The sequence below is a fragment of the Nycticebus coucang genome, chromosome 7 (genome assembly GCF_027406575.1).
Source record: "Nycticebus coucang isolate mNycCou1 chromosome 7, mNycCou1.pri, whole genome shotgun sequence".
Lineage (NCBI taxonomy): Eukaryota > Metazoa > Chordata > Mammalia > Primates > Lorisidae > Nycticebus > Nycticebus coucang.
The window spans coordinates 108023990-108051843 of NC_069786.1; the positions used below are offsets into that span (position 1 = coordinate 108023990).

Sequence of the window (27854 nt, forward strand, 5' to 3'; positions counted from 1 at the left end):
AAAATGAATTGGCATTTAAAGTATAGTGTTACTATATATCATGAAGTAGTTCAAAATGTCATGTTGAAGAACATAAGACTATTGTGTATAGACAATGGTACTTCTGTAACAAATTGAAGTTAAGTGAATGAAATAATGACAGATACTAATTAGTGATAAGCAAACCCATTAAAGAATGCATGACTAAAAACAGAAATGGGGTTAATTTCTAGCATTTAGTTTAATTGTAATTAAATATTATCCCGACATTCTCACCAAAAATGTACAACATCTTTTACTGAAATGTAAATTACCTAAATATAAAGCATGATCCTTCTCATTGGCAGATGTATAGATAATGGAATTTTGGAAATTGGAGATAATCTATGAAGTTGCAACATTCAGGGCCATTTTTAATGAGGCAAATACTGTTTCTGCCAGTAAGATAAATTTTCTCACATTGCATTTTGTGTATAATACCACCTTTAATTTATTCATAAAATAAGTACCGACCAAAGTGACTAGTGGGTAGGAGAAGCTAAGATATTCTCATACATTTAAAGGTTTCTTTATAATTTTTTACCGTTGAAAATAAATTTGTTGTGTGATTGCAACTTGAATATCATTTCAGTAATATGCTGGTGATGTGTTAGCTAGTGATATCAGGTTAAAAAAATAGAAAACTAAGATAGGTAAAAAAGATACAGACAAGTCTAGGTAAGATCAGTGGAACTTTGGGAACCTAATTGATGATTTAAAGCCTAAAGAGTTTAAAAGTCTCTGAAAAAAATATCTGAGCTTTAGAATATTTTATTTCAGTAGATTATTTGAAGTAAGTTAGGAATAATTGATTATGTTGATGATGACCATTTACCTGTTTGAGATCCCAGGTTCTGTCCGTGTGTCCCTATGAGTTGGGGCCCATTTTAAGTTGGACTCTTCCATGAAAATGAGCTCCATTAACTTCATCCTACAAACATTCCCTTACTGAATTCCTTCTGCTGTCTGGGCAAAGCCTGTACTACACCATCGCATGGTTATACTAAAACATTCCTGTGGACATGATTTGTCTTACTGGTGATGATCTCTTATTCCGGAAGTCAATGAGAATTTGGTCTACCACTTTTCCAAAAGAATGTTTTAGAAATAGCTTTTCTTTTATTCTCTAACATTAACCACTTCTGAAACCAGCCAGAAAAGTAGACTTAGCTTGAGATTCAAATATTTGGTAAATGACTTGAGCATAACTGGTTTACGATCTATAGAATAGAGCTCACATAAAATCTCTATTTATGTATTTGCTGGATAACCAGTATGGGCATGCCGCTTTACCTGCATTGAGTTTCACTTTCCTTTGCTGTAAAATGATAATAATAATCACCTCAGTAGGACATTGTAAAGATTGAAACAAATAGTCCAAGATATACAGCAGAGTCCTCAATAAAAAGTAATAAAGATTAGAACTATTATCTTACTGTTGTTTTGAAAGTAATTAATTTCTTGAAAAATATAAATCAATTGAATGGAGCCATTTTGAAAAACATTGATTTGTTAATTGAGGCCTCTTAATTCAAATTTAAGGTCTGATTGAGTCCAATTTGGCACCAACTCTTTCTCATAAGCGGCTACTTCTTTAATTTTTAAAAATTACTTTGAAATACTTCATATGAGACTTTTTGTTTTTGTTTACACTTAACTGAAGAATTTCTTTTTTAGCCTCAAACACATTAGTAACACTGCTAATAAACCAAAAATAATAAAAAACTGATAAAGAAAATGATTCTTTTTAAAGGTTTTATAAAAATTTCTATTGAACGTATTTTGAAAAGATGATAAAAGTAGCTTAAACATACTTATAAATATGCAAAATAGTGGACTATTAATTTCAATACTGTTTACAATGCCTTTAAGCACCAATTGCAGGGTGTTTGTTTAGGAAGTACTATAATTTCTCTCATCAGAGAGAAATTAGCTTCGTCACTTAGAAGAGCATTTCAGAATGACTTTAAATAATGACAAAATATACTTGGCACATACAGATCATTTCAGCAATTCTACTAATAGTCATTAGTGGGTCATTAGGGCAAACATAAATTATGTAAAGCTTGATGGTCTATCAGATAATATAATGTTTTTGATATTAGTAATCATGCCTTTTAAAAATACACTGATAGCATAGAAGACCTGTAATGTTATTTGATCTAACTGGCAACCTTGTGAAGAAGGCAGGTGTTATCTTAATATTGTAGACAAAAAAACTGAATTGAGGTGGGGGCAGAACATTGCACAGAGAGAACCAAGCTAGGAAGGGAGTTAAAACTGCAGAGGCAATGCCTTTCCATCTCACACTGGTTCACCTTCACTTTGGGATTTTCTAGGCTAATTTTTTTTTTATCTTGCAGTTTTGACTGCTAATGGGAAATTTGGTTTTAAGTAAGGAAATCGTAGTGCCCAAACATTGGAATTAAGGCACAGCTTGTAAAGGAAACAGTAAGGAAATAGGAACTAAAATCAGTGACTGGGCACTGTAGACAGGTGCTAAGGTTGCATCAAAGGAGAGAGAATGGTGGGTTAGGTCCCCAAAGTGGTATGTGGAAATTAGAATGGACTTCAGTTCAGGTGGGAAAGGTAAGATAAACCGGGGAAGAGAGGAACAGAAACAACAGCCAGAGAAGCAGAGAGTTTGCTGGTGGGAGTCCACTTGGTGGAAGATAACGAGTAGTCTTCCTGAGGCTGGGAGGACGATGACAGAGAAGACTGGAGAGTTTTAGGTGTCCGTATCCTCCCAGGGGTCCTCAAACTTTTTAAACAGGGGGCAAGTTCACTGTCCCTTAGACTGTTGGAGGGCCGGACTATAGTTAAAAAAAAAAAAAAAAAAAACAACTATGAACAAGTTCCTATGCACACTGCACATATCTTATTTTGAAGTAAAAAAACAAAACAGGAACAAATACAATCACACCGCCTCATGTGGCCTGCGGGCCGCAGTTTGAGGACCCTGCTAGGCAATGAAAACCGTTGGTGCACTCTCAGTACAGTGCTAACGTTTGAATCAATCTTGTAGGTGCTTAATCTGCATGTGAGGTTCTGGGGTGGCGGGGAACAGTAGAGGAGAGTGCTGGAGGGAGATATGGCTACCAATTTACAAAACTACAATAGTGGTACAAGAATTAATCGATTACAGGATGGAGTACAGGGTGAAAATTGTTTTTTTTTTTTTCCCCCAATTGTCATACATGCTAATGTCAAAAATGATAGCCATGTGTGGTCGTGTGGAAGTCTCATGTGGATTTTAACATTTCAGTACCTGGGACGTCAATACCGAGTATGTGTCTCTCTTGGTGGCATAATGTAATATTATCCACTGACAGAGATGAGACCGTCACAGTCAGGTTAAGCATCATCAGTAAGAACATGAAGGCTGTCTTAGCACAGTTGTCCATGGACGAGGAAGTTACTACCATGGCTGATAATATATACTTCGATTCCAGGCATGTGGCGGCTGCATCATATCTGTCGGGGGCCAGATTCCAAACAACTTGGCAGTCCCTCTGTATAAGAATGGTGTAAAAATCATGGGCACAAGCCCTTTGCAGATTGACAGGGCTGAGGATCGATCCATCTTCTCAGCAGTCCTGGACGAGCTGAAGGTGGCTCAGGCACCATGGAAAGCTGTTAATACTTTGGTAAGGAGAGAAACAAGTGTCTTTTTTTAAATTTTTTTTTTTTTTTTGTGAAGAGTTGTAACCTGAATGTTAACTACTGGGGATGTTAACTACAGGGCAGAAGGAATGTACTATACTTAAAGTTGCTGTATTTCTATGATCGCAGTTAAAGGCTGATTATGAATTACTAGCAGGATTCTCATTAAGATTCAGACCATGAAAGGATGTTCAAACTATTTTTGAACTAGATTTGGTATTTAGAATCAGAATCAAGAATATATATGTATTTCAATGTTCAATATACATTTTAGTAGTGTCTTTTGAGAAAAAGAATAAAATGTTAGGTTACAATATTGTAGAACAATATTGATCTAACGATATTGTTCTGCAGTTCTGTTGTGTATTTTAAACTATTCATATTTTTATCATTTCTGTTTCTATTAATTAGAATGAAGCCCTGGAATTTGCAAAATCTGTGGGCTACCCCTGCTTGTTGAGACCTTCCTATGTTTTGAGGTAATACTGTACATTGTTTTCCAAAACAATGGTTTGGAAATGGGGGTGGGTGGGGATACAGAAATGCATGCTGTATGCTATTAGCATTAGGCTTCTATGTGTAGTAATTTGTGAAATCCATTGACAATTTTTAAATCATCACAGCAGTCTGAGGATCAATGAACAGATCTTCAGCTTAAAGCTTTTCTTTAGGGATTGGCAATAGGAAGAGACCAAATCCTGTATCTAGAAGCATTAGCCCTGCCAAACTGAAGGAGGATGGTTTTACATTATAGAACATTAAAGAACTCACTCACACGCACACACAATTGGGATATATCTCTCCAGTATCTGCTTTCTGACACCCCGAAATAACAGCTTATCTTTGACTATTGCTAGCCCCTTAGGATAAAGCCTTTGTTTTAAAATTTTGAGTTTCTGAGAACAGATTTTTAAAACAGATGAATCAGGGCGGCGCCTGTGGCTCAGTGAGTAGGGCGCCAGCCCCATATGCCGAGGGTGGCGGGTTCAAACCCAGCCCCGGCCAAACTGCAACCAAAAAATAGCCAGGCGTTGTGGCGGGCGCCTGTAGTCCCAGCTGCTCGGGAGGCTGAGGCAAGAGAATCGCGTAAGCCCAAGAGTTAAGAGGTTGCTGTGAGCCGTGTGACACCACGGCACTCTACCCGAGGGCGGTACAGTGAGACTCTGTCTCTACAAAAAAAAAAAAAACAGATGAATCATAATGAGGAACAGGGACAGTGAGGATCTTTTGTATTAAACTTTGAAACCAAGTTCTATCATAAAGGGAGACGTTGTGAATTATCACTTATTTTCTTCAGATGTTACCACATGTAAGGAACTACTTCACTGAATAGGGGATAATAAGAGAAACACAATTTGCTGTGCACAATTTGAAAGTGTGAATGGAATTTGAGATGGGAATCTTTTAAAATAATAAAAAGTTTCAAATGAGATGGAAAACTTTCCTTTTCATTTAAATGACATTTTGAGTAAACCACCGTCTAATAATACTACTTCTATTAATGTATATTAATTTAAATGACATGCTCATGTTTAAGGAAGTGTTGGGAAAAATAGCTGTGACTATTTCTTGCTCATTTTTGCTATGACTATCTTTGTTCTAGTTTCTTATATCTGAATTGTCAGTATTATTGCTTTAGCCTTCCTCTCTTAAACACATAAAACAATTAAAGGCTCTTTATGTAGAAATCTGTGATGGGATGAAAAATTGGTGAGGTGATGGATATGTTACTTTGCTTGATTGAATCTTTATATAATGTATACATAGATCACATTATACCCCATAAGTACGTACAATCATCTGTTAATTAAAAATACATTAAAAAATGAGAAGAGAAATTTATAATAGAGTAGAAAAGGTAAAGAAATGCAACTTTTTAAAAGCGAAGGGGAAGTGACATTTTTATTTCTTCCCTTCCTCTTTCTGGTCATCCTTTCTTCCTTCCCCCATTCCATTTTGAAAATGTCAAAATTCAGAGAAAATTGTTTTTAGATACCATGATTTTCTGTATATTTAAAAGGAAATACAGAGTTGAAAAAGTTGCATTCATATATTATATTTTAAATCTGCAAATATTACTAAAAAATTGGTTCTTTTGCTTGTAATCTGGCTGAGCTAATAGAATAACCTGCTTTCACAATACACTGCTGGGTTAAGATCAGCTGTTGCTAATCAACTCAGTAGATAACAGGGTTAAAGAAATTAGGGTTGGGGCTGAATCCTGTTAAGATTTAAGAATTAGGACGGCGCCTGTGGCTCAAAGGAGTAAGGCACCGGCCCCATATACCAGAGGTGGTGGGTTCAAACCTGGCCCCTGGCCAAAAAACAACCACAACAAAAATTTAAGAATTAGCTGGAATCAAGAGAAGGTTAAAGAATAAATCAGAAAGGGCAAACCTTAGAGAGAAATACAGTCCCTGGAGCGGCAGGGTTCCCCTTCAGGCGTTGTTACACGTCTCATCCTCCTTCTCTATCTTCAACGCAGTAACTTTATACTTGCATCAACTGTCCTGGTGATTACATTGAATAAAGCCTCAGTTTAGAGTAAGGTATCTTACTCTTGTCTGGAACTAGAGGTTGCCTGGAACTGTTGAGAACCAGTCAAGTCTGGCTCACAAGCATGAAACTAACCTGATTCCCCCCCCTCTTTTCCAGTGGGTCTGCCATGAACGTGGTATTCTCTGAGGATGAAATGAAAAAATTCCTCGAGGAAGCCACTAGAGTCTCTCAGGTAGTGTCCGGTTTCTGCTTAGAGACTTTTGCCTCTTTTGTCAATTGCGACCTCATTTTCTATACATTTTCTCTCATACAATGTTAGGATAAGTTTTCATCTTTCCTCCTTCTATCCACTAGAGTCCTACATATGAAAATGAGAAAACTCAAAAGCACTAAATTCTAATAAGAATCTTAGGATTAGTAGAAGAGGAAGACCTGTGCATATTCAATTGAAACAGAGATTTATATGATTTTAGACTCTAGGAGTCAAAAGGATTAGCATTCCTGTTTTCCTTAAGGGTGAGACACTGGTCAAATTATTCCTGGGATTCCCAGCCTCAAATGTTTCCAGACATACTCACTGTTAACCAGTGAATGCTTTCCTGATTTTTAATTTTCACACCTGGGAAATTTGTCTTAGTCAAAAATGCCACTTTAATAATAGGTCCCCTTATTCAACTATTTTTTTTTCTTTGCTTATTTGGCATATTCCATTTGGGAGTTAATAAAAGTGTTTATGATTGTGTAGTGACTCAAACACCTTCCTCCACTGCCCACAGCTTTTACTTTCTCCTTTGGAGTTACCTCAGTGTGATCCATTTAAGATTTACCCAGTGGGGTTATTGATCTGCAGTCCTTGTAGTGTAAAGCATAAAAGTGATGGTTTCCTTTTAAAAGCTTTCAAAGCTAATTGGACTAAAAGAAAAAAAAAAGAACAACTCATAGAGCAGGGTTTGATGTTAGGCAAGTGGAATTTCGAGAGAGCTGATGAGTAAAATCAGAGGTATCTCAAAGAGGAACAAAGAAGCGTGGACTCGCCCTGCACACGGCAAGCTGGGTCATCTTTTGTATGATTGCTGCTGCCCAGGGATGCTTGGGAGGTGAACAGAGTAGATAAAGACTGAGAAGCGGCAAAAAGTGTGAAAAAAAGAAAACCAAGTGTATTTTGAATTCATGTTTGTGGGAATGTCAGATAACCAAGGAGGGAATCTTGAGCGCACTCTGCAGGGAGACACCACTGTCCTCTCCTCTGTGTTCCCAGCGAGGGCTCCCGCCATGCTCCGCTTTTGAGAAGCCAGCAACTGTCTCATATGAGGGGTGCTGCACGTCCTGTCTTTTCTACCTGGAACACTAGATCTCATAGGACTTCTACTCAGAAGAATATTTTGAAAAATATGTGTTTTTTTCTGATAGCATGTGGACTGAACCCATAGGGGGACAAAGGTTAATAATATAGATGTCCTGACTGAATACTTCCTGGATCACTTCTCCTCATTAAACTACAGCAGAATCTGGGATACTGAATTCAATGAATTTAGAGTAAAGGAGGCCCCCATAAAGTGTTCATCTATTTATGTATTCATTCCTGGATAGCGCCTGCTATAGAAAGGAAGCACCGAGCATGGAACCCACTTCAGGAGTGGCTAGGCAAGGTGACTCAGGCCTCTAATCCCCACATTGTGGGAGGCTTTGTCTTGACCAGGAGTCCCAAGCAATCCTGGACAACGTAGCAAGACCTCTATCTCTACAAAATACTTTAAATTTTTTTTGGGGGGGTGTCCTAGCTACTTGGGAGACTGAGATGGGAGGATCATTTGAGTCAAAAAAGGTGAGATTATAGTGAGCTATGAAAGGACCACTGTATTCCAGCCTGGACAACAGAGCAAGCCCCTGTTTCTAAAAAAATAAAATTAAAAAATAATTAAGAATGATAAGGGATCTGAAACAGCCAAGAAAGGACATCTGAATATGAATGAAGAAAAATGATTGTACAGTTGCAAATGTCATAATACTCTAGAAGGTAGTATAAGACAAATTAATTTCAGACAAAGGATTTCATCTTCTGCCCCCCCAAACCAAAAGAAACCTAGCCCTCTGGGAGGCTGAAGTGGGTGGATCACCTGAGCTCAGGAGTGAGAGAACAGTCTGAGCACGAGTGAGACCCTGTCTCTACTACAAATAGAAAAGCTAGGCTCAACGCCTGTGGCTCAAGCTGCTAAGGCGCCAGCCACATACACCTGAGCTGGCGGGTTCGAATCCAGCCCAGGCCCGCCAAACAACAATGACGGCTGCAAACAAACAAACAAACAAACAAACAAACAAAAAAAATAGCCAGGCATTGTGGCAGGCGCCTGTAGTCCCAGCTATGTGGGAGGTGGAGGCAGGAGAATCGCTTGAGCCCAGGAGTTGGAGGTTGCTGTGAGCTGTGATGGCACAGCACTCTACCCAGGGTGACAGGTGGAGGCTCTGTCTCAAAAAAAAAAATGAAAGAAAAGGTAGCCTGAGGGTTGTGGTGGGCGCCTGTAGTCCTAGCCCTCTGGGGGTTGAAGCAAGAGGGTTACTTAAGCCCAGGAAGTCTGAGGTTGCTGTGAGCTATGACACCATCCATGGCACTGTACCCAGAGTGACAGAATGAGACTCTGTCTCAAAAAACAAACAAATCCCTCCCCCCAAATCCAAAACAAAATGCTGCTTTCTTCTAAGATATTTGCACAATTCTCCTATAGAGAACTGATTGAGGAAGTTGTAGTTCTTGGAAAAGGTGAAGGTAGGGAGAAAAACTGAATCTGAACCAATAATGATGTATAATTATAGAAGCAAATGGAGACTATTCATGATTCAATAGCAAAGGAGGAAGCCTCCTGTACTTCCTTTTCAGTGCCCTCTTTCCCCAAGATGGCCTGGTCACCTGTATCTGACATTTTAACACTCCTGTTCAGTCTGCTGAGCACTCAAAGTTGGACAAAGACCCTCTGCCTTACTGCAAGCAGAGAAGGAACTTGTCCTTACAACAGAGATTGGCTAATGAGTTTATGTAGTATGCTTAACCTTGAAGTTTTTTGCAAGTATTGTCCTGATATTTACTTAAAGTATATGACTTATTTGACGTTACACATGTAATTTTACCCAATTGTTCTGCTCTTCCATTTTCGCTGGTGACAGGAGCACCCAGTTGTGCTGACAAAATTTATTGAGGGAGCCCGGGAAGTAGAAATGGATGCTGTGGGCAAAGATGGCAGGGTAAGTGCTTTATCCCTCTCTCTTTCATTCCCATCAGTTTTCTTTTCTTTGGCAATCGTGAAACTTCCACAGGTTAGAATTCATGAGTTCTACAAAACAGGTCTCCCATAATAGTGCAGAGGATGCTCAGTTAAAAAAAAAAAATCCAATTCCCTGACAATTCAGTGTGTGTTGCAGGTTTCATATTTCCTGTGTTTCATACTGTTAGGATTTCTCTTTGATGGTATTTGAAATTAATTATCATCCTGTACTCATCATTCTTTTTGAATAGACTTTCTCTCTTTTCTTTTGTCTGTAGTTTTCCTTTCATGTTTCAATAGATATTACAAAAACATCCAATGCTTTTCTTTCTGAAGTTCCTAATTGAATCCCTGGTTTTTATTCTTTCTTCATTTCTCGCCCTTCTCACTTTTTATTTGGTTAATAAAGGCAAAAGCAAACAGAGTTAGGTGGCCTAGGATAACAAGGGAAAATTGGCTTACCGTGTCATATCTTGTGTTGCTACTCCAAGGAGTGCCTCCAACTTCAGGGAGGAATGAAAATGTGAAGAATGTTGGGCTTTACTTTGCTAGTTGTGTTAATAAAGTATTTGTGATTTATCTTGAAATATAAAAAACATAGAAAGTTGTGTTTTAGGGAGTCTGTGCCATAAAAAGTTAGCCTTCATTTTCTGCTTTGTAAATACTTCAAAACACTACTGGAGGTGTTAAAAGTTGTTTTCCTTTTTCTTCCTTTATCAGATTAGCAGTTTGGTGTAGGTTTTGTATATATTTTTTAATTGTAATGGTGTCTACTTACCACGAAATCATAAAATCTTGAGTTGAATGCCCCTTTAGAGATAAATTATTGCAGCCTCCCACCCATGAGACAGGAATTTTATTTTGTAGCACCTCTAGAAGGTGGCCATTTGTTTTCTTTTAAACTCCTTGGTGATACAAAGGAAAAAATAGTCTAAGATTACGTTATGTGATTTTTTTTTAATTTTTACAACTCAGATATTTTCTATCTTGATATAAGTTCTGCTTCCCTGAAACTCTCCTCTCTGCACGCCTGAGTTTCAGAGCATAAGTTTAATGTCTCTCCTCTTTCAACATTTTAAGTATTTGAAGATTGAGATATAAAATAAGAGGAATGTGATTATACCTCTATGGAAGCTGACAGTGTAGGACTGATATAGAGACATTCATACTTTTTCAAAATATTGCGCTGATAAAGTGATGCTGGCCTGTTGGCCTGATTTGGCTGTAGGTTGCCCAAATATGCACTTGCCCTAAACTTCCCAGACCTTGACCACTGCACATCGTCCTGTACACTCCCTTTGAAAACATTCCAGATTATTCACATAGTTTTTAAACTATAATATTCAGACATGGGCATAGAATTTCAGATGTGACCATCCCAAAGCTTAGTGGGGTGATGGCCTTTCTTTTTCTAGACACTGTACAAAAAAATGAGCTTTTATTATATACCAAGTATCATACTAGGTACTTTATATGTTCTCTTTTATCCTTATAAACACTCTGTGAGACAGTAACCATTGTTATTCCTGTCTTATCAGAAACAAATGCTAACCAGGTAAAGCACCTTGCCCAGGTCACAAAGCTTGTAAGTAACAGCAGAAGCATGGAGACTCAAATGTCACTCTGGTTTAAGTCATTTATAAATCCGATAAGCAAAGCTTGTACATTATTTATGTAAGTTTTCACAGCCATCCAATTATTCTCCCCTTCTCTTAGCTTCATCGTTTCCCAAGGACACACACCTTATAAACATATATGTGATAGTGATTGAGACCATAGCCTTTGGAATCTGACAGATAAGGTTCACATCCTAACTTAGTCACATACAAGTCCCATGCACTGGGTTATTTATTCTCGCGTTGCTTTCGTTTCTTTACTTCTCAAGGAGGACAGGAATATTTTCTTCTTGTCTCCTTCCTTTCTCAAACTTCAATTTACAGATCTCTTGATCAGGTCCTCAAGTTGTCTTTCCAGTCTACCTAAGTTACACCATTTACCTAGCCTGATATTCACACTTTTCCCATGTTCTTTTATTTTCTAGAGTCTAAAAGATAAAAATAATTGCAATGCCTCCCAAATGCTGTGGTTTCCTATTGTGTTCCTGAAAGTCAATATGAGTTGGGTTACCTTTTTTTTTTTTTTATTGTTGGGGATTCATTGAGGGTAAGCCAGGTTACACTGATTGCAATTGTTAGGTAAAGTCCCTCTTGCAATCATGTCTTGCCCCCATAAAGTGTGACACACACCAAGGCCCCACCCCCCTCCCTCCTTCCCTCTTTCTGTTTCCCCCCCATAACCATAATTGTCATTAATTGTCCTCATATCAAAATTGAGTACATAGGATTCATGCTTCTCCATTCTTGTGATGCTTTACTAAGAATAATGTCTTCCACGTCCATCCAGGTTAATACGAAGGATGTAAAGTCTCCATTTTTTTTAATGGCTGAATAGTATTCCATGGTATACATATACCACAGCTTGTTAATCCATTCCTGGGTTGGTGGGCATTTAGGCTGTTTCCACATTTTGGCGATTGTAAATTGAGCTGCAATAAACAGTCTAGTACAAGTGTCCTTAGGATAAAAGGATTTTTTTTTCCTTCTGGGTAGATGCCCAGTAATGGGATTGCAGGATCAAATGGGAGGTCTAGCTTGAGTGCTTTGAGGTTTCTCCATACTTCCTTCCAGAAAGGTTGTACTAGTTTGCAGTCCCACCAGCAGTGTAAAAGTGTTCCCTTCTCTCCACATCCATGCCAGCATCTGCAGTTTTGAGATTTTGTGATGTGGGCAATTCTCACTGGGGTTAGATGATATCTCAGGGTTGTTTTGATTTGCATTTCTCTAATATATAGAGATAATGAACATTTTTTCATGTGTTTGTTAGCCATTCGTCTGTCATCTTTAGAGAAAGTTCTATTCATGTCTCTTGCTCATTGATATATGGGATTGTTGGCTTTTTTAAAGTGGATTAATTTCAGTTCTCTATAGATCCTAGTAATCAAGCTTTTGTCTGATTGAAAATATGCAAATATCCTTTCCCATTGTGTAGGTTGTCGCTTTGCTTTGGTTATTGTCTCCTTAGCTGTACAGAAGCTTTTCAGTTTAATGAAGTCCCATTTGTTTATTTTTGTTGTCGTTGCAATTGCCATGGCAGTCTTCTTCATGAAGTCTTTCCCCAGGCCAATATCTTCCAGTGTTTTTCCTATGCTTTCTTTAGGATTTTTATTGTTTGATGCCTTAAATTTAAGTCCTTTATCCATCTTGAATCAATTTTTGTGAGTGGGGAAAGGTGTGGGTCCAGTTTCAGTCTTTTACATGTAGACATCCAGTTCTCCCAACACCATTTATTGAATAGGGAGTCTTTCCCCCAAGGTATGTTCTTGTTTGGTTTATCAAAGATTAGGTGGTTATAAAATGTTAGTTTCATTTCTTGGTTTTCAATTCGATTCCAAGTGTCTATGTCTCTGTTTTTGTGCCAGTACCATGCTGTCTTGAGCACTATGGCTTTGTAGTACAGACTAAAATCTGGTATGCTGATGCCCCCAGCTTTATTTTTGTTACAGAGAACTGCCTTACCTATACGGGGTTTTTTCCGGTTCCATACAAAATGCAGAATCATTTTTTCCAAATCTTGAAAGTACGATGTTGGTATTTTGATAGGAATAGCATTGAATAGGTAGATGGCTTTGCTAAGTATAGACATTTTAACAATGTTGATTCTTCCTATCCATGAGCATGGTATGTTCTTCCATTTGTTAATATCCTCTGCTATTTCCTTTCTGAGGATTTCATAGTTTTCTTTATAGAGGTCCTTCACCTCCTTCGTTAGGTATACTCCTAGGTATTTCATTTTCTTTGAAACTATGGTGAAGGGAGTTGTGTCCTTAATTAGCTTCTCATCTTGACTGTTATTAGTGTACACAAAGGCTACTGACTTGTGGACATTGATTTTATATCCTGAAACATTACTGTATTTTTTGATGACTTCTAGGAGTCTTGTGGTTGAGTCTTTGGGGTTCTCTAAGTATAAGATCATGTTGTCAGCAAAGAGGGAGAGTTTGACCTCCTCTGCTCCCATTTGGATTCCCTTTATTTCCTTGTCTTGCCTAATTGTATTGGCTAGAACTTCCAGCACTATGTTGAATAGTAAAGGTGACAGAGGACAACCTTGTCTGGTTCCAGTTCTAAGAGGAAAAGCTTTCAGTTTTACTCCATTCAGTAAAATATTGGCTGTGGGTTTGTCATAGATAGCTTCAATCAGTTTTAGAAATGTGCCACCTATGCCTATAGGTGTTCTAATTAGAAAAGGATGCTGGATTTTATCAAATGCTTTTTCTACATCTATTGAGAGGATCATGTGATCTTTATTTTTGCCTCTGTTAATATGGTGGATAACATTTATAGACTTGCGTATGTTAAACCAGCCTTGCATCCCTGGGATGAAGCCTACTTGATCATGATGAATGACTTTTTTGATGATAAGCTGTAATCTATTGGCTAGGATTTTGTTGAGAATTTTTGCATCTATATTCATGAGTGAGATTGGTCTGAAATTCTCCTTTTTGTTTGGGTCTTTTCCTGGTTTTGGTATCAGAGGGATGTTTGCTTCATAGAATGTGTTGGGGAAGATTCCTTCTTCCTCAATTTTTTGGAATAATTTCTGCAGTACAGGAATAAGCTCTTCTTTGAAGGTTTGATAGAATTCTGGAGTGAAGCCATCTGGACCAGGGCATTTTTTGGTTGGAAGATTTTTTATTGTTTCTTTGATCTCAGTACTTGAAATTAGTCTGTTCAGGAGGTCTATTTCTTCCTGGCTGAGTCTAGGGAGAGGGTGTGATTCCAAATATTGATCCATTTCTTTCCCATTGTCAAATTTCTGGGCATAGAGTTTCTGGTAATATTCAGAGATGATCTCTTGTATCTCTGTGGGATCAGTTGTTATTTCCCCTTTATCATTTCTGATTGAGGTTACTAGAGATTTTACTTTTCTATTCCTCGTTAGTCTGGCCAATGGTTTATCTATTTTATTTATTTTTTGAAAAAACCAACTCCTTGTTTCCTTAATTTTCTGAATGATTCTTTTGTTTTCAATTTCATTGACCTCTGATTTGATTTTGGAGATTTCTTTTCTTCTACTGAGTTTAGGCTTAGATTGTTCTTCTTTTTCCAATTCCATAAGATCTCTTGTGAGATTGTTGATGTGCTCTCTTTCTGTTTTTCGAATGTAGGCATCTAAAGCGATGAATTTTCCTCTCAAAACTGCTTTTGCAGTATCCCACAGGTTTTGGTAGCTTGTGTCTTCATTGTTGTTATGCTCAAGGAAGTTAATGATTTCCTGTTTTATTTCTTCCTGCACCCATCTGTTATTCAACAGAAGATTGTTTAATTTCCATGCCTTTGGGTGGGGTCGAGCATTTTTGTTAGAGTTGAGTTCCACCTTTAGTGCCTTATGGTCTGAGAAGATACAAGATAAAATTTCAATTCTTTTGATTCTGTTGATATTTGTTTTGTGTCCCAGGATATGATCAATTTTGGAGAATGTTCCATGGGGTGATGAGAAGAATGTATATTCTTTATCTTTGGGATGGAGTGTTCTATATGCGTCTATCAAGCACAGTTGTTCTAGGGTCTCATTTAAATCTCTTATATCCTTGTTTAATTTCTGTTTAGAGGATCTGTCCAGCTCTGTAAGAGGAGTGTTAAGGTCCCCTATTATTATGGTATTATCAGATATCATATTGCTCAGACTGAGTAAGGTCTGTTTCAAGAATCTGGGAGCATTTAAATTGGAAAAATATGGAACACTTCACGAATTTGCGTGTCATCCTTGCGCAGGGGCCATGCTAATCTTCTCTGTATCGTTCCAATTTTAGTATATGTGCTGACGAAGCGAGCACTGAGTTGGGTTACTTTTCTTCTTTTCCTGTATTTATACCCATGCTTATCAGTAGAAGAGGGAGGTCAGCTCTCAGCCACCCTCAGCTTCCCCAGAGGCTGTCCCTGACAGGGAGGTCCAGGAGGTCCTAGTGCAGCTCTTTTCACTGCTCTCATTAGGACTTAGCAAAGGGCCTGGTCCATGCTGGGGGCTTCTATTAGGATTCAAGGGGAGGGCGAGAGAACTTTGTTGAAGTGGGTACGTGACAAGTCTTTTTAAAATCTTTTTTTTTTGGTCCAGGTTATCTCACACGCCATCTCAGAACATGTTGAAGATGCAGGCGTCCACTCTGGAGACGCCACTCTGATGCTGCCCACACAAACCATCAGCCAAGGAGCCATTGAAAAGGTCATCAGTTATAAAAAAGAAAAAGTAGAAGGGAAAAGCAAAAGATAATAGGAAAACCTCAGTTAAAAAAAAAAAAAAAAGAAAAGAAACCAAACAACTAGATAGCAATGGAAAACATGCTGCAGGTTAAATTTAATGATGGGGGAACTTCCCAGCTCTGAGTCAGCTGGGTATTTTAAAGACAAAGATTTCCTTCACTGCCCTTTAGAGGTCATTGGGTTGTAGGCCAGTGCAGTGGTTCTTAAACTTTACTGTGCATCAAATTCACCTGCAGAGTTTGTTAAAATACAGGATACTGGTTGCACCTCAAGTTCCTGATTCTATGGTTCAGAAATTCTGTGGCCCAAGAATTTGCCTTTTTAATAACAACTCCTAAGCGGGTACTGTTGCTGGTGCTCTGGGAAGGACAATTAGAGAATTGCTGCCGCAGGGGTTTCTAATGCTTGAGAGCCACTTGCAGGCGAGCAGCATATAAAACCACGCTTCTCAGGAGTGGCGCAGGAGGTGTGCAGGAGTCACTGGGGACCTTCTGGAACCTTCCCCCCTCACCCGCCTGCACACCCTCTTACCGTCCCTTCTCTTTCCAGTATGTCTCTTTTGATGGCCACTCTTTTAAAGGACTTCACATGAGTGATGATTCTGCTTCAACACTCAATGTGCACTGCTTGGTGCACACTCAGAGCTGATCATCTTAAATAATCTAGAGAAGGTCTCGTTAGTCTTCAGGTATGTCAGGGCAGACCTGGATTCCTTAGTGAGCTTTTCCAGTGAATTTTCCATCAGAACCCACGCACGCCTGTCTGTCTGGTCGTACATTAGACTGGATCCTGAGGTCTTAACTTTGTTCTGGAAAGTGGAGGTAGCGGGATGCTCTGTAGTAAAAGCAGCCTAAAAGAAAAAAGTCCTCAAATTTTAAATGTACTTCAGTTTCCCCATCAGGATAAATGATCTCCAGAACTCATATTTTGAAAAATCTCTCAGAGCTCAACGTGCCATGGACCCCACTTCGTTTTCTACCCAATGAAGTTGTTGAAACACTCTTGTGCATGTAATGAGTGAGGCGCGCTTGCTTGTTGTAATCAGTGACCCCTCTTGGCAAAGGAATTTTACGGCCCTGGTTGGATACAGGGATTTCTATATGTGACATGCAGTGTCTCCCTGCAGGGAAACACTGTCTCCTTCCAAACATAATATCCACCCTTGTAGAGTCCGGGGCAACAGAAAAGCAACATAAAAGAAACCTCTGAGGTCTCTTTCCAGTACCATGTAATTTCAGGGCCTGCACCTCTCAGCAGGTAGGTCATTAGATTGATATAGAGTTTGGACTGCAGTTTCTGGTGCTAAAGCCAGCAGACTGAGAGAATTCCATTTAAACCTCAAGATAAAGCCCGAGTACGTAACTACAGGGAGATAAGGATGTTTGTCGGAGAGAAAATGACTTGAAAATGATTTGCTGTTTTCCCTACTCCTCTATTTAGTACCTATTATTATTGTGTTAATAGAAGCCTAAATAGTGCATCCTATTATTACCATTATAAATGTAGACACAGCTTTCTTTGAGGAGAAATTAAATAAATCTAAATCTAATGTTCTGTGCCTTTTTTTCTGTTTTTCTTTTTTAACTAAGGTATGTTCTTTAGCTAAGGTATGTTTTTTAACTAAGGTATGTCACTATTCTTTTGATGTAGGTGAAGGACGCTACCAGAAAGATCGCAAAGGCTTTCTCCATCTCTGGCCCATTCAACGTCCAGTTTCTTGTCAAAGGAAACGATGTCTTGGTAAGAGACACGGAAGTGCTTGAGAGATCATCACGGCTGTGTTAGGCCGTGTTGGTTTGTGACCTCATGGTAATCTCCTCAGTGAATACTAGCCTCAGAACACCAAGACCCCTGCAGCTGTTAGTGTGGAAGGTTTCAGAGCATACCATGTCTGCCTTGATTGAAAGCATAGGCTCTTGGTGGGTGGCACTGACATATTAGTTACAGCTTTGTAAAGCACTCGGTCCCACTGGAAAGAAGATGACTGTATGCCGTCCACAGTACAGTATGCATAGATAGAGTGAATATCATAAAGTAAACCAAATGTGTAGCGTAGTCATAAATTCCATGCACTGAAGATCTGCTTTACTCCTTACTTAGAGAAGGTATCATTTGCAAAAATAGAAATGTTCACTCAACCAGGTTAGTCCTAATTAATTTAGTCTATGTCATTTAACTAATCTGTAGCTGTCTTTATTCTGTGTTGCTATAACAGGATACTTGATGCTGTGTCATTTATAAAGAAAAAAGTGTATTTGGCTCACTACTCAGGTGGCTGGAAAGGCCAAGACTGGGGCGCTGCATGTGGCGAGGGTCTCAGGCTGCTTCTGTGCATGGCAGAGAGCAGAAGGGGAATGTGCGTGCAGAGACGTGGGGCAAGAGAGGAAGCAGAGGAAGCCAAATCCTTTAATAGCCCACTGTTGTGGAACTTATTCATCCCTGTGAAAATGAGAACTCCCTCAAGGGCATTAAGCTACTCATAAGGAATCCACCTTCATGACCCAAACACATCCCACGAGGCCCTAGCTCCCAATACTGCCAAAATGGGGGTCAAATCTCAACATGAGTGTTTGTGGGGGCAAACTGATCCAAGCCACAGATTCACCACTGTTGTGCAGTCATCTGCAAAGATGTGTAAGGCCTGGTCTCAGCTCTCAGTGATCTTATAATTTAGTGGAGACTGGAAAGAAGAAGAATTTGTAGAATTTGTAGATAGCCATAATAGAGCATATAACAGCTGTTAGATGTGTACAAATTAAGAGATAGCACATTTGCGAGTCTATGCGCACATGAACCAGTTTGCCTCATCACATGCCTCATCGGGGCGGATCATTAAAGACTTCAAGGAAGATTTTGTTTTGTGAACTGGACCTTAAGGAATGGCTGAGATTTTGACAAGTTAAGAACAGTATAGGGGCTACCACACAAGGATAGGACATCTATTTTTGGAGACAGCAAATAGTTTAGTCAAATGAGATCATTTTTCTAGGTAAATAGTGGAAGATGAACTCAAAAAGTAAGACTGGGGCCAGGAAGAAGGCATAAGATAAAACAGAGAGGCAAATGAAGCAAGAGGCTAGAAGGCATTCCTCTGCAGCTGGTGGAGGTCCCGTGAAGGATTTCACAAGGGGCATGGCATTATTTGAGCTCTGCATTAGTCTAAATCTGTCAGCAGTGTGTGAGGATACAATTGGGGGAGAGGATGAAAAAAAGTCAGATATTGACTGAAAGGAAACCAGTTAGAAAAAGTCTAAGCAGTAGGCTTGAAAAGGGATGAGAATAGCAAAACAAGATCTGGTCTCCACTTGATGACAACTGGAAACCAAGTGGCAGACAGAATATTAATATTGCTGGTGTTGGCTCTCACCACCCTCTTTCTCCTTTCGAATGTATCTCCTTAGGTGATTGAATGTAACCTGAGAGCTTCTCGATCCTTCCCCTTTGTCTCCAAGACTCTCGGGGTCGACTTCATTGACGTGGCCACCAAGGTGATGATTGGAGAGACCATTGATGAAAAACCTCTTCCCACTCTGGAGCATCCCATCATTCCTGCTGAATATGTTGCAATTAAGGTAATAATAAAATATCAGTCATTTTATGAGATCCAATGAAATGAAAGGAATAATTTGACATCAAAAATCTTGTCACTTTAAAAAACCTTCTAACTGAAGTTCTGGACGCAGGCTTTGTTTCCTTTCAATAAGGCAATGTAGTTGCACTACGGGCAACTTTATGGGAACTGTTGTGCTTTTTAAACTTTTAAGAAATCATCTAGAATGACATAACTTCAAACCAAGTAGCCTAGTGAATTTTATAAGCTATGTGTAATGCAATTGACATAGAATGGTTCCAGTTTAGATGCTAAGCAAAAGTCCTGGGTGTCATTTGTTAGGGGAAGACTTGAATTGTGTTAAGCCTTCAGGAATGCATGACTCTTATAAAAGTGGTTATCTTGTGGGGTTAAATTCTCAACATGTTGACCATCTTTGCTTAGTCCTTATTTTCTTCAGTGGCACATTTTTTCCATTTGAAAAATGGATATAGCAATTGCTATTTACAATGGTGCTGTGAGAGTGATGAAATCAATGACACCTTCTGAAAAGATGAGTGGGAAAATTTAAGGTTGTTCATCAGTTTCCAACATATACATATCTTTTTGATAATACCTTAATAATAAAGCCACCATGCTCCACTAAATACCTCAGTATGATCACATACAGAGTTATTTATAATGAAGTCCTTTATTACTAATTACTACTTTGTAGGAGAAGTGTGAGGATTTGTGGGATATTATATAAACGTATTTGAGTTCTTTAGATAAAATGCACAATGAAATTAATTTGCATTATGTGATATATTTATGTAAAACTGAAATATTTTTGAGGCCTATCAAAGGTCCCTGTTCCTATATGTACTAGTGCCCTCAACCGTAATTGTGTTACAGATGAGAATCTGACTTCCGACTTTATAGTGGGAACTTTAACTTGAAGCTGTGAATTAAAAAAAAGTATTTATTAGTCTTGTTTAAGTTAATAATTTAGGACACCTTGAATTTTATAGTACATTGAGATGGAATGTCACTTTTCATGTTAGGTGGGGTGGCACTTTCTTCCGAGAGACTATAACAAAAACATTGTAGAAGCTTTTTAGTAGAGAAAGAGAGCAAGAGACTGTGAGAGGGAGAGAGAGAAAGAGGAGATTTTCTGTTTGAGAACCACAGGTGGTCAGCACTGAAGAACATTCTTTTTTTTTAAACTGGAGATTCTATATATGAACTTTAAATTCATGTTTATTCATAGTTATAAGAATACATGCCTTTATTTCTTCTTATAAATTAATATGCGAATGATAGATAGATATGCATTTTTAACGTCCTGTATCTTTCAGATTACTTCTTTTCTACTTGTCTTTGTACATGAATTAAATTTTTTCAAATTAGTTTATTCCTTGGCAATTGCAACAGGCCTAGCAAAGTCAGTGGGTATCAGCAGATGGGGAAATAGGGAAGCTGATGCACTAGAGTATGTGGTAACTTGACTAAGATGACCCAATGAAATGACTCCAAGGTAGAATTCCCATCATGGCTCAGGTGCCAGAATCAATAAAGGAATAGTCTAGACAAGATAAATGAGCATATACAAGAAACAAGAATTTGGTTCTTAGTGAATTGTACCAATAAAATAAATGAAAAGGAAGCACTCATATGTTCCAGTGCATACAAAAGTTCTGGATGAAAGTGTTTCCAAGTGGAATGTTTTCAAAGCTTTTAAGAAGTGTCAACAACAGTTTCATGTCTCAGAAGTCAGTTTACAGACAGCCATTTCTGGCAAGATGGCTTGTTGCAAGTCCAAATGATCAGAACAAGTAGAGAAATGTTTCCAAAGCCTATCAAGGGGGAAAAAATGTGTTTGAATTCTGTGTCTGGGTAGACTGATGCCTAGTAGAATTTGTTTGAAATCACTCCAATAAGACTGTGCATAATCTAGATTAGAAGCACTGGTCTAGACAGGTCATAGGGGTCCCATTTACAGAAATAATTTGTGATTATTTAACCTAAGGTTTTGGCCAAGAGCTCAAGAAATTCTTGGAACAGAATTTTAAAGCTGTTTTTCAAGCCATGTGCTTGGACCAAAGAGATCTTTACATGTCTGTCATAGCCTAAATGAATCCCTGGAGAGATGATTTGCTAAATATATTTATTCTCTTTTACTCATTTATACCTTTGCCTCATGCATTTTTTCCTCCCTGCTTTTTACGACAGGCTCCCATGTTTTCCTGGCCCCGGCTGAGGGATGCTGACCCTATTCTGAGGTGTGAGATGGCTTCCACTGGAGAGGTAACTAGTTAATGATCCATGAACGTTTTCATTAAGTATACTCTGAAATCTATGGTTTTATGACCTGAATATAGTAAAACAAGCAAGGAGAAAACAAATTTCTGCTCTCAGAGTAAGTCTCAAAAGGTTTAAGAAGTTTGAATAAAAATATCTTTTTTGCAGTTTTTTTTTTTTTTTTTTTGGCTGGGGCTGAGTTTGAACCTGCCACAGGCGCCACCCAGAATAAAAAATATCTTTTACTGTCATTTGGAATAGAGTCTAAGTTCTCACTTCTGTTTGAACATGGGAATATCATACACGCGTCCTAATTCATTTGCTCATGAGGGCATCTTTCTTACATTTCTTTAGACATCAAAGTTAATATCTTTTGTGTATTTCTTTTTATTTTAGGGTTCTCAGATCTTTCTCTAATAGCACCTCATTACTACCTTACTACCACAAAATTAGATCATTGAATTTTTACTAGGAATATGTAGAAAAACAGCCTCAGAAAAATCATGTACCTAAATGTTGTGGGATCTGCAGATTCAAGGAAAATCCCAAGACCATTTTTTTTTTTTATACATTTTTTTTTTGGCCAGGGCTGGGTTTGAACCCACCACCTCCGGCATATGGGACCAGCGCCCTACCCACTGAGTCACAGGCGCCACCCCCCAAGACCATTTTTAAAGCAACTGTTACCTCTTGGGGATTATCTGAAAGCTATAATGGGACTGGCCACTGGATGTCCCTCTTCCCTTGTGCTGGGATTGGGTCAGCTGGCGGTTTCTTTAAGAATATGAAATGTGTTTCTTGTAGAGAGCTGTCAGATTCTAGGAAGTTCTCTACATGTCAGTGTCAGGACATTTTATGAATCACCTAGCCCTTGACAGGCATGCGAGATACAACCTTCAGATTCTCATCAGTGCACATCGCAGTAGCAACGTCAGACCATGAGGCATCATAGTTTCCTCTTGATTATTAAGGAATACCCTTTTGAAAGAGGAAAATATTTAATTGCAACAGATATGTGATGTTTTGTATGGTTGCTTGGTTACAAGCAAGATCTGTGACGAGAAGCCAAGTGAAACACGAAGGCTGACAGTAGAGAACAGATGTGATACATTTGTATTTGGAGTCTCCGAATGGGGACTCAGCCCCCTCTTAGCAGGTCCATCGAGACCCCATGGCCACTGTAGTGGTGCTGGTTTCAGCAGCCCCAGACTTCAGATCGGAAAGTGACCTGTTTCCCCCATGTTTTTTTCTCTAGTGTGGCAAATTCGTTTCCAGAGCTTATATTCATTGTTCCTCATTAAACACATTGTTAGGGTTGTTGAAATATAAAAATGTAAAAGAATTAGAAATTTAGCTCCATAGTAGTTGTATCTGCTTATAAAGCATAAGGAGAGAGATTCTTCTTTCATTATTAAAAAGGCTCGTATTTCCCAATGTCATGAAGTGTAAAGTTAGGAGGTCTGTTTTATAACTGACATGAGAAATAATAACTTTGGCTGAGTAAAATCTCAATTATGCTTCAAAGAGACATTTTCAGTGTCAAAATGCATTGTTTTGGGATTAAGTAAACCTCTGGGTCATGATGTAAGTAAGAGGGATTTGATTTTACTGGTGGAAAAGTGGGCATGTCAGTCGTAATGTCCATTGGTTTGCTGGAATATCTGCCTACTTTCTCTGGTTCCATTGGATATTGCTGAAATTTCTTCTGTGTTACTGTATCTGTACTTGTGATGGGATTTCCCAATTCCTTTCAATAGATTTTGAGACTATTGACATAACTTAACCTTGAGTTAGCTGACCAGTACTTGGCTGAGAGTGAAAAGTAGCATGTGTTGGTGGTCAGCTGAAGGTTACAGTCATGAGAACTTTCCTTGCATAGAAAGGGAGTCATTTGCTGGAAGAATGAATTCAGCCATCAGCGTTATTTACTCCAATGGTGGTTCTGTACTGGTGCCAAATGATGATGTGCACTGCGGACTTGACTCTTACCATGTTCAAATACACCACTTGTTCTATAGTTATGGTGGCTATGTGACTTGTAATTCTATCTGTAGCACAATTTCCCTGGTTGAAGCTTCTGCATCCTCTTTAACATTCCTGTATATGTTAGACTGAAATCATTTATTTTTAACATACAGCTGTGGATTTCAGGACTAGTCGTAGAGTATTTTGGTTCATTTTATGAAAATGATTTTTAGAAAGAACAAGTTCCTTTGAGATTTTCATGGAATTATAGAATTTCTGAGAAGGCTCTCTCATGAGCTGTATGAAATGACTCCAAACCAGTGATCTACAGTTATGCATTTCTGCTCCTGACCCATGAATTCAGGCTCTGCTGCCTACATTACTGCATAGTATGTACGACATAAGCTGTTATTTAAACAGTAAGTCATATTAACATTTGGAAACTCACCGTGTTATGGACCAGAAGCTGCGATTTGTATCCATATAACTCTCAGTAGAAGCCAGTTATGTTGCTCCATTGAGTGCTGTTGAATAGAGAAAGAATTGCTTATTCATTCATTATGCTTAATTAAAAACATAAGATACATCTGCCTCGGCCAGTCTTTTAATCCCTGGATTCAGAGTGCATGGTCTTTGGATAACATTAATAAAATATACAGAAGGAGTCCATGCGTGAAGGACTTTCCATTTGTATTTTTGTGCTTGTATGTGTGTATGTGTGTGTATTGGTAAGGGGAATTGACTATTATTTGACTTCTGTATTTTATTTTTGTTTGTATTCTTAAACAGGTGGCTTGCTTTGGAGAAGGTATTCATACAGCCTTCCTGAAGGCAATGCTTTCCACAGGATTTAAGATACCCCAGAAAGGCATCCTGATTGGAATTCAGGTAAGTGGTATGTGGCTATGTGCATGCTGTAGTCATATATGTGAGTGGTGAGGTGTGGCAGGGACATTAATTGTTATATTGAAGAGGGGATATTTGTTTTATGTTCTGCTTTATTGCAATTTATAGCAAGCCTGGACGTTTGTTCCCTATTTGTTCCCTGATTTTTGCCTTCTCCTGTTACAGCAACCAATGCAAAAATAGAATAAAATGAGATAAAGACAGAAACATAAAGTGTCTAGTGAATGGGCATTTTTCCTAAACGGGATTCAGGACACCTAAAAAAGGCAATCTCTTCCATTCTTTGGTTATGTCTTTTCTCATAGCTCTTTTTCCTTAGCCCTGGAATATAAGGTTTTCAGTAAGGTTGGGTTTTACTTTCTCTTTTTGGCTCTATCTCTTGACTTTTTTTTTTGCAAAATCACTCACATCTAAGGTATCTATTATCCTATCTATAACTACCATCTTCAAATCTTTATCTTCAACCATCTCGTATTTCCAAAAATCTGCAGAACAGCTCTATCTGGATGTCTCAAATTCAACATTTCTCAAACTCAAGTCAGATCTGTTCTCTCCCGACCAACATTCCTACTTTCCTTTCATTCATTTATTCCTTCACATTTCAATCTCCACTAAATGCCAGGATTCAAAGTTGAAGGAGATATGATCTTTATTTGAGAAGTTTCCTCAGCTCCACTCTAGGTTGGACGTTTTTGAAGGGTCGTGACTTAATAGGTCTAAAAATGTCAGCTTATCCCATGGTATACTGTGGGAGTTATTAAAATAGTATTATTTGCTAACCCTTGTAGGTCAAGGTAGTGTGAGATAGTTATAAATGAGTATCTTTATATAATGAAAAAGGTATTATTGGTTTGTTATTGCAAGACAAATATAAATCTTAGGGCAAAACGATAGACTGAAGACTTCTATTATTGTTTGGAATGATTATTGCAAAAGTGTATAAACCATTCTGTTTGTAAATTTCTTGAAAAAATATTAACTGTTTTCCAACTGGTCATTCATTTTTATTTGAGATTAGGAATTCTTGGGTTCCATAAAAACAATGAATGGTTTTATATAACACCCCTGCTGTGCATTTAATAAGCTCAAACCCTGCGTGGTTACATAAAAATCAATAAAAATGTAATTAGAACAGTACCAGGTATTCTCAAGCCAGTGGGTGATTATTATAGATGCTGTCTCATTAGGGTATCTTAATATTAGCAAATTAGGCTCTGAAGACTAGACAGGTAGTGGCTTTGGAGAAGTTTCTGCAAAGAGTAACTTGGGATTTTGCTTTGCAAAGGTGCCAGAAGGGCGATGGTGAATAGTTAGAGCAGAGGCTAACAAGATGACTAGTAATTGTGAGGTTTAATGGCAGTTTAGAGACAAATCACATCATATGAGAGACTCATCACATTATAAATGGGTATTAAGTATTATTAAGTCCCAAGGATGAGAATATTTGCCCAACTTCCTGTTACGGCTTAAAGTTTAATGTGAGTCCTGGGGGCATTCTGAGGAGACCATGCCCTTAGTCCACATCTTCACATCTGATCGTAATAGTGCTAACATTTAAAATGCCAGTCTAAGAAGGCAGTGATGTATAAAATTGTGCTTGTTTGGTTCCAGTGCTGCAGGGAAATGTGAAGCAAAAATTAATTTGATCCCTATGAAGTATTTGTGTAATTTTGGCACTAGGGAACAGAATTTTGCTTTGTAGGAAAAATAAAAGGGTTTTGTAAGTGTGTAAAAAGAGTTTTCTTAAATCAATGAGGTTCTGTCCATTGAAGTTCTACTTTTTGATGTATTCTTTTTTAAATAAGTTGATGTTCCAGTAGCTACATCAGCTGTTGCCAATAACTTTCTGCATGTTAAGAGCATTGTTAGGGATTTAAAAGAAAAAAATATATATATACTTTGTTCTATTTTTTCTATATATTTTTAGATAGCTAACAAAGTTAAAAATATTTTTAAAATAATTTTTAATATAATTATACTTAATACAATATTTACAAGTAAATTTTATTTTATTTATTTTTTTTATTAAATCATAGCTGTGTACATTGATTACAAGTAAATTTTAATACAATATTTACAACTGTAGTAAAATTGATCAGCAGGGCCCTAAGTTGACAGATATGGATAAGAATAATTTTCTGACATATCTTATATGGAAGGAAAGAAAATCTGACATTGTTAATATATAGTCTTTCCAGGACTATGTGGAGGATTTTCGCTCATAGCAGCTTTTTAGAAGTACTTGTTATGATAAGTAACAAGTATGATAAACCGAAAATGTTACAGAAAATAATAACTAGTGAGCTAATAGTTATCACAGTCACTGGACTTTTTAGAATGAGACCAAATCTAATCTTAACTTTTTTTTTTACTTAAGCGTCATAGTTACTGTAGATACAGTAATTAGGGTTCCATATTCTAGGATACATTAGACTTTTTAAGAAGCACGTTAATTAGCATGATCCCAGTTGGTGAGAAAAACTCATATAAATTCTTTAAGATATATGACATCAAACTCAAAAGACTGAAATATTATTTCTGACACATCAATGGGGGCTAGGACTACTAAATCCAACAGAAGGCATCTAGTTGAGGGCGAGTTATGTAATAAAGTTCTAAGAGAGGAGGCCCATAATTGTATTTTGATATCTTAAAGTAATCATTTATTTAGTGAAATGCTGTATAGACTTTACTCACAGAAGAGTGCCGGTAGCCAGCATTCTTACAGTTAATTTGCTTTATTTTTCCTTCAAGTGTATAAATGGGGAAGGAGGTTAGTATCTATCACATTTATTGGAGGTAAAGGTTTTCTTCTCTTCATTTCCCCACCCTGAAATGAATTCTTCATCAGTAAGAATATACCTTAAGAATGTATCAGAGGGAATATACCTTGACTCATTAATTTTGCACAAGTTGTAAGAGAATTTGGAGGAACAGAGAAATGAGAGTAAAGGAGAAAGTGACTCTGAGTTCCTCTTACTGTTGGAAGCTTAATGCATATTTTAAATAGGTATTTATTATTAGAAGGTTTCAGCCGCTTCGTGGTATTTAACAAGTAGATGGTGTGTGCTTGCCTGTGTGTGTGAGCGTGAGTGCGCATACTTGATACAGCATAGTAGTATAGTCCAGTCTTCATAACTGTTTATTTCTCTTCTCTTTCCCACCTTCTTCCTCTCTCTTTCTGCCCTTTCAAAGTTAAATCCCATGGGTCAAGGAACCTGGGATGTTTGAAATATTCCTAACATCAATCTTGTGTAATTACCACTTAGGAGAAAAAAAAAGAATCAAGATTTAGATTTTCTCAAAGAATCTGTGGCAATGTAACTATTACATGTGCTGCGTCTCCACCAAGAGGCTTTCCACATACTAACGCATTTCTCACATAGGAGAGGCATA

General features: G+C 37.9%; 1 protein-coding gene and 1 non-coding gene across 2 annotated transcripts in view; one reads left to right on the forward strand and one right to left on the reverse strand.

Moving 5' to 3' along the window:
* CPS1 (carbamoyl-phosphate synthase 1) overlaps positions 1 to 27854 on the forward strand; it is a 142686-nt gene that overhangs the window by 105715 nt on the left and 9117 nt on the right. The window contains exons 26-34 of the mRNA XM_053598311.1: positions 3471 to 3665; positions 4093 to 4160; positions 6337 to 6412; positions 9340 to 9417; positions 15612 to 15719; positions 17408 to 17497; positions 19159 to 19329; positions 21519 to 21593; positions 24342 to 24440. Of these exons, the coding sequence (XP_053454286.1) occupies positions 3471 to 3665; positions 4093 to 4160; positions 6337 to 6412; positions 9340 to 9417; positions 15612 to 15719; positions 17408 to 17497; positions 19159 to 19329; positions 21519 to 21593; positions 24342 to 24440 (960 nt within the window). The remainder of the gene's footprint in view (positions 1 to 3470; positions 3666 to 4092; positions 4161 to 6336; positions 6413 to 9339; positions 9418 to 15611; positions 15720 to 17407; positions 17498 to 19158; positions 19330 to 21518; positions 21594 to 24341; positions 24441 to 27854) is intronic.
* Positions 15227 to 15333, reverse strand: LOC128590908 (U6 spliceosomal RNA). Its single transcript, XR_008381371.1, has one exon. It is a non-coding gene; the product is annotated as a U6 spliceosomal RNA (small nuclear RNA).